Raw genomic sequence first — 7,374 nt, 5'->3', positions numbered from 1 at the left:
GAAAAAAAAAAAAAAAAAAAAAAAAAAAAAAAAAAAAAAAAAAAAAAAAAAAAATGAAGGACTGAACTGATGCTATGGCTTCCTGCTTGCAGTGAATCAGATCTCTTGATCCATGACCTGATGAAAGTACTATTTGTTCCTTCTCTTTAATCTCTCTAAACTCCTATTAGTTTGGATACCTTTGATTTGAGGACTCCTGATAATAATTATGTGTGTCATTTAGCTTTCTTTGTGTCATTTAGCTTTTTTTCTGCTAATTAGTAGAAAATTGTTATTCAAAATGATGAAATGTTTCCACAGAGCTGCTTTATATACTGCATGTCTCCCACTACTCTCTGACCCCTAGGAGAAAACGTAGCTTCTCAAATCATGCTGTATAACGAAGAAAACATCACAGACTGGACAGTGGTTGGTAATTTAGTTTTATTTATCACTAATCCTTGTACTCACTGTGCTTTACTTTTCAGGGATGCTGATTTTTATTGCAAACTTCTACATATAACAGTTGGCATTTAGTTTTGTGCAGAAATCAATTGGTTTTTCAAAATCACAGCACTCATGTCTACATTTACCTCTAATGATAAAGCAACTATTGGTGTCTTTCATGGCACATTTCACTGTTAAAAGGGAAAAAAAAAGCACATAAACCATTGAGTCATTATAAGTGCCTTAAGGTCCTACCTTGGGATAAATCAGTTGTTGATGTGAAAAGAAGTATAGCACTTGCATTCTGCGGTAGGGATTTGGGAAGTCATTTGTTTTGCATTTTTCTGGTGATGATTGTTTTGTGACACTTTTTGTTTCATTCTCAGTTTCCTCTCCAACTTCTGGCTTGATCCACTAGTTGTTAAAGCTTAATTTTCCCTGAGAATTTCTAAATAAAAATTGTTAGGTTCCAAGTAGTTCTGGAATGAACACCACATATTTCTATGGCTACTTACCTACTACCCACCTAACATGATTTTTTTAAACAACAACTTTATTGAGGTATAGTTGCTATAAAAAGAACTGCACATATTTAATGTGTACATATTGATGAATTTGGGCATATACAAATATCTATGATCCCATCACCTCCCAAAGGCTTTTATCTCCAATTAAAAAAAAATTAATCATTTAAACATTTTAGTTTTAGGATTTAAAATGGGAAGATTCGTTAATGTTGCTTAAATTGCTATCTTGTTTGAATATTTTGTATAAATCTCTTTTATTAGAAGAGTGAAAAAAACCTAGCAGATACTGGGATAAGAGAGGTTCTTTGAATAGTCACAAAGATTTGAGCCTAGGCAGGAAACTGGTTTGCTGGGGGGATGAGTGTTGTTATGAATGACAAGCCTTAAGTTCAAAGAGAAAGAAGTAACATCTCTTAGCATCTCCTTATGTTTACTTGCTTCAGAGTCTTCTCCTTTATAAAGCTCTCAGTATTGCATCATCATAGCATATACCAACTGATGAACTAATCCACATCTGGCCATAAGACTTAATATTTCATCTTTTCAAGAAATGTTTAAATTTTTAGAAAGGTCACATAAGGAGGAAGATGCCCAAAGTAATAGCATTAAATGTAATGGTAAATTATCAAATATCAGTGATGAAAGTATGTGAACAGCGCTCTTTCCCTAGGTTCTCAACATATAGGATCCAACTGAGACGGAGTCAAAGGTACTGATAATCCAGTTCATGCCATCTGCTTTCAGTGAAGTTATGTTAGCATACAGTCTTACTATTATTTGAGTAACTAGACATTTTAGGAAAAAATTGAACATATGATTTTGAATTTTTTGTCAAATATTTTAGGTAATGAGATATGCTTTTTCACTATTTAAATTAATGATAGATATCTCCTTATTTGTATTATCTAGAGAGATGCTATTTATTGCCTTTGATGCCAGAGGGAAAAAGCATTATCTTGCCAACTTAAAAATGCATCCTCAGATTACACTGTCCTACATGAGGGGTGTGAAGCATGTATGTTGACTTAATTGGAATTTACAAATAATAGAACATGACAGCTGTCAAGCACTAGTATTAAAAAAAGAATAGCATTATTTAAGTGGGAATTGTAAATTAGCATTTTTCCACTAGTGACAAAACAACAAATAGCTTCTCTCTAGATAATAGCTATGTATAACATAAAAATGTATATTTATGCACAAGAAGGAATCACAAATTTTTCAATTTTTAGATGAATCTATGCACATACATTCACATTGTCTCTTGGGTTTATAATGAAACTGAAAATGTCATGAAAATTTTCACCTTTTTTCCCAAAGCAAGTGACATGAGGCACACATGCAAATCATGATAACATAACTGGAGCTAATTTTATTATCCAAATGTGGTTGCACTAAATAACAGTCTTCTTTATTTTAAGATCACCCCCGTATGGTTTTAGTAAAACAAACCCTGATTGTAATTCCATTGGTCTTGAGTTTAGAATGATGTAATAAAATAACAACCCTCATAATTATCATCTGACATATTTTATTTGAATTATGAAGCAATTAAAATGATTTGTGTCTTTTATCCAAAATACTTAGATGTTTGAGTTTACTCACAGCCAGACTTATTGTTAGAGCTAGACTTCTTTGGTCTCATCCGTGCTGCTAAGGAATGAAGTTGGACTTCAAAGAGGAAACTATTGTAGTGCTAGACCACTCATAAATCAGAACGCCCTAGAGTTATGATGTTTTTGTTTTTTTTTTCTTAAGGTGAGTGGAATTATTTTCTTGGGTGTGTGTAAAATGATTGTTTACAGGGTCTTTACACACACAAGAAAAATACTTTTCCTATCTCAAGTACCCTGAAATGTGTTAAAACAGCTCTTTCAATGATCTCCATCAAGATACTTTCCTTGGCTATTGATTCAATCTAATAGTAGAGTAGTGTGTACAATGAAAGTTTACAAATGAGGGTACACAGTTTAAGTATGTGAAATCCAACATGGTAAGTATTACCTCCCCTGTTTACTGCAATGGTTGTCAAGAAAGAGTTTCTCAATGAGATTTCTAGAAGTTACTTGCTTTTTGAGGTGTTTTAATACAATGTAAAAGTAATTATAATACTATTTAAGAAGAATCTGATAGTTATTATACTTTATGTTAGGCACTTTGTGTATTTAAACGTCATTAATCTTCATAATGCTACAAGGTAGACTTAATTACTATATTTACTTCACAAATGAGGAAATTGATGCTGAATGAGTTTAAATAACCTGATAGATTTATACAGCCAATCCAATACACAGCAAAAGCCAAATCTGAACCCAGGTATCAATAATTCCAAAGTTTATACTCATTTAATTATCCGGTTAGTGTTAATTGTTATGTAATTGGACCTGAAGTAATACAACCACTAAAGTTCTCAATTCTTAATCAGTTGAAAACACCATTTTGTGTTTTTCTCAAAGTAAACCATGTGACATAATATAACCAAACCCATCATTAGGTTACTGAAAACCAACTGTTACTCTACTGCACAGTGCCCATCATGTCTCAAGGATCCAGATGGTTGTACTTTAATATTCTATCTAAGTAGTCAGTCTGGACAACCAGCCTGTAGTCATTTAATCAAGGCCTTTAAATTGTCTCCTACAATAATATGACTCACCAGGAGCTTTATTTAGTAAGATCACAGTCCTTTATTTGTGATTTACCCTTGGGATGATAACCAACCACTTTCTTAACAATCTGGTCACTCTTTTGTATCCAGTTGACATTGACCAAGATGCAACTCTCCAGAAAGATGTTTTACCCTCTCAATTAGTATTTACATTTTACCGTGTGGCAATGGGGCCAGAAAGAAAAATAAAACAAAGACAAAGATTGAAGACAGCCGAATCAGCAGCTCTGCAATGTTTGCATAAGAGAAAGAGGGAGAGTGTATCTTTTTATACTTCTCTCCATGCAGTTGTATGAATTTAGTCACTGGGCTTTATCAAAAATTAACACTCTTGTTTAGCAGTGTCTGGGGCATAAGTCCTGGACATTCCTTTTCTTTTATCTTGGGATAAAAAGGGATATGATATCCACAGCATATAATTATCTTTTCAATAACTAGTTGTTAAGGAAGTCAATGCCACTGAGAATCTCCTATTGGAGGTCTGAAGAGTAGAAGCATGAGAATTTAATGTTTGCTTTTGCTTCAGTTTTTCTCTTTTTAATATAGTTATGCATAATGCATAAACTAGTGAATTTAAAAAGCAATATACTCATGCCCGTAATCCCAGGACTTTGGGAGGCTGAGACGGGCAGATCACAAGGTCAGGAGATCGATACCATACTAGCTAACACGGTGAAACCCCGTCTCTACTAAAAAATACAAAAAAAATTAGCTGGGCGTACTGACGGGCGCCTGTAGTCCCAACTACTCGGGAGGCTGAGGCAGGAGAATGGCAAGAACCCGGGAGGCGGAGCTTGCAGTGAGCTGAGACTGCACCACTGCACTCCAGTCTGGGTGTCAGGGCGAGACTCTGACTCAAAAAAAAAAAAAAAAAAAAAAAAAGAAGTACTATAAATTCTTGTCTCCTAATTTGTGACTTTAGTTACTAGAACATATTTCTCCCCTGATCTGCTGTTATTGCGAAAACTTCCCTCATCATTACTGAAATAAATAATTATTTGTTGTCTCTTACATGCAATGTAGATGTTAGGGACACTGAGGTATAAGATAATTTCACAATAAGCACACAAACACACATTCACACACATATACAGGCAGACAAAAATTCTATGTTTCCAAAATGCCAAATGATGATACACTCAATAAGTAGTAAGTCATTTTAATAAAAAAATTGACTATTTGGATGTTCTTTAAGGAGATATTTTAGCTATAGTTATAAAAAAAAGAGTATGTTTAGCAAGAGATCCAAGTCATATTTTGTTACTTCCAGGTCTTAAAAAAGAATACCCAAGCAAAGCAAAGCAAAGCAAGAAATGACTGGAAGTACTTAGGGGTAGTGGTTACCATGGCCCGCTAAAGAGAAGTCAAAATAAAATGCCCTATTCACAGACATAAATGTCTCTGCTTTTGATTTTTTTTTATTAAAGATAAATTTAATAAAGCTAATTAAGTTTAGTTGACAAATCAAGCAACTTGGAACATTGCAAATTATTCAATGGCTGTTTACGTAAGAAATTGTTGAATTCCAAGGACCAGTCTCTGGAACAGGTTTGCAAAGGTGGAATTTGGTCCTCAGAACTATTTATATACCTAAACATGAAAATTATCAAATGCAGAAAAATATATGCACACACATATATACACAAATGTTTATATAAAATATATTGAAAAATATATAGAGAAACATTTTATGATCTTCTCACAGAAAAGGCCTTTTTTAAGCAAGAAAAATGCTTTAGAAGCCATATAACAGATGATAACAATTTAACTATGCACAAATATATAATTTTTTATGATCCCCAAACAAGCAGTTTGAATAAAACATTTGCAACATATAACAGCCAAGAGTAGACATAAAAATGTACATAAAGACTGTGTAAAATTATTTACAGATATGAATAATCCTAAAGAAAATTAAATGATGGTTATAAAAATTAAATCACACGAGAGAAAATACAAATATACAATAAATTTATCAAAAATATTTAACATTCTGGGAATGAAGAAGATATAAATAAATTTCCCTATGATTTTTTTTATAATTACATGTTGCCTTTTTTCAATTATAGAGCAATGATGAGTTGTAGGCCCATTGTGGGAAACAGGTAGTATAGCCTAGCAGTGTATAAACATTAAAAATCCACATATACTTTGACCCAGCAGTTTTACATATTCTCATTTTTTCTGCAGATAGTTTGCATAAAACTGCACACAAAGATGTATGTACAGGGATTAGGTATCCTGGATCCTTCTCCACACCGTGTTTCCTGACTACCTCTGTATTTTGGAGTGCTTTTGTAGAAAGTTTTCAAAGTTCTCGTCTGCTGCCTTGTACTTGTCTGGACTGGGAGGGCTATGGAGTGAAGAATCCCAGTTTCTGACTGGACCTGAGTAGGTACTGATGTGGTTTCTTTCTTTTAGGCAATCTTCTGACCCTCTAGCCTTCCACACAATGCCTACCGTTAACCAGATGTCTCGGGAAGTTCTGGGATTCATGCTTAAAGGGACCCTAGACCAAGGCCCCTGGTTAGGCAAAAGGTAAGATGGGTAGATCATGCTTGCTGATTGCCACAGAATTTCTTGTGCAAGATAATGAAAGATAAGGCTGCCAAAATGGTACTGACAATCTGATATTGGGCAATTTTCACCTAAATCTGACAGAGAGAGAGTTCAGAGCTTAGAGCTACTTATGGTTCACTGACTTGAGCTGCATGTTTGGTACCATAGAAGGGGGACTTCTAGCACATCTGTATTTCCATAGCATTGTCAGCTCCAGCCTACAACACTCGAGAGAACCACATTCCTTCTCCATCTGCTGGTACTTAGGCTCTATGAAAAACTGTCACATGCAGTGACTGGACTGTAAACAAGTATGCAATATACCCTTTCTCCACTCATTCTATTCCACTCCCTACCTTCCTCCATTTGTCAGGGGGTCCTAAGGATGAGTGAACTTATCTTCTGGGAATTTTCCAGATTCTTGCTCCTCATTTTGAAATGCTAATGGAGCCTTTAGATTAGTCATTGTCTTCTCTTGCCTTTAATAGATGTAGTGATTTTATACTATCCTTGGTTGGATGACAGTCTTTGAATGAGACTACTCTTCTTGCTCAAACTGTAGGCTCCTCTTCTGCCCTTGCATCTTGTAGTAGTGCATAGATGGGAGAATAGTTCAACTAAAATAGATCACATTCTAGGAAGGTGGTGATTAATGCCTGAGAGTTCAATAAGTGATTGGATGTGTTGTTCCACCTTTATGCTGTAAAATTCCTAGCCATAAATTTGACATGAGCAAAAACAAATTATTATTCACATTTTCCTTCATATTCTGGATAAGACTTATATTTGTGGTCATCACCAACAACTCACAGTAACAATCAAGAAAATTATTAAAACCTTCCTTCACAGGCAGCACCATGGTGCAGCATCAGTAGTAATGACAAAATCAGCAATAAAGAAAATGGCGCTGGGCGCGGTGGCTCACGCCTGTAATCCCATTACTTTGGGAGGCCGAGACGGGCGGATCACGAGGTCAGGAGATCGAGACCATCCTGGCCAACATGGTGAAACCCCGTCTCTACTAAAAATACAAAAAATTAGCCGGGCGTGGTGGCAGGCGCCTGTAGTCCCAGCTACTTGGGAGGCTGAGGCAGGAGAATGGCGTGAACCCAGGAGGTGGAGCTTGCAGTGAGCTGAGATCCAGGCACTGCACTCCAGCCTGGGCGACAGAGCCAGACCCCATCTCAAAAAAAA

The 7,374-nt window shown here is 35.3% G+C and overlaps 1 protein-coding gene across 1 annotated transcript in view; it reads right to left on the bottom strand.

The window, feature by feature from the left end:
• Positions 1-492: 492 nt before the first annotated feature.
• The window catches only part of LOC108513740 (Beta-defensin 133), an 11,089-nt gene continuing 4,207 nt past the window's right edge, over positions 493-7,374 (bottom strand). Inside the window, exons 2-3 of the mRNA XM_017849595.1 lie at positions 3,780-3,848; positions 493-617 (exon numbers count right to left, since the gene is read on the bottom strand). Coding sequence (XP_017705084.1) covers positions 493-617; positions 3,780-3,848 — 194 coding nt within the window. The remainder of the gene's footprint in view (positions 618-3,779; positions 3,849-7,374) is intronic.

This window comes from Rhinopithecus bieti, unplaced genomic scaffold, assembly GCF_001698545.2.
Source record: "Rhinopithecus bieti isolate Rb0 unplaced genomic scaffold, ASM169854v2 scaffold_31531, whole genome shotgun sequence".
NCBI lineage: Eukaryota > Metazoa > Chordata > Mammalia > Primates > Cercopithecidae > Rhinopithecus > Rhinopithecus bieti.
This window is presented reverse-complemented; position numbering and strand designations above follow the sequence as displayed.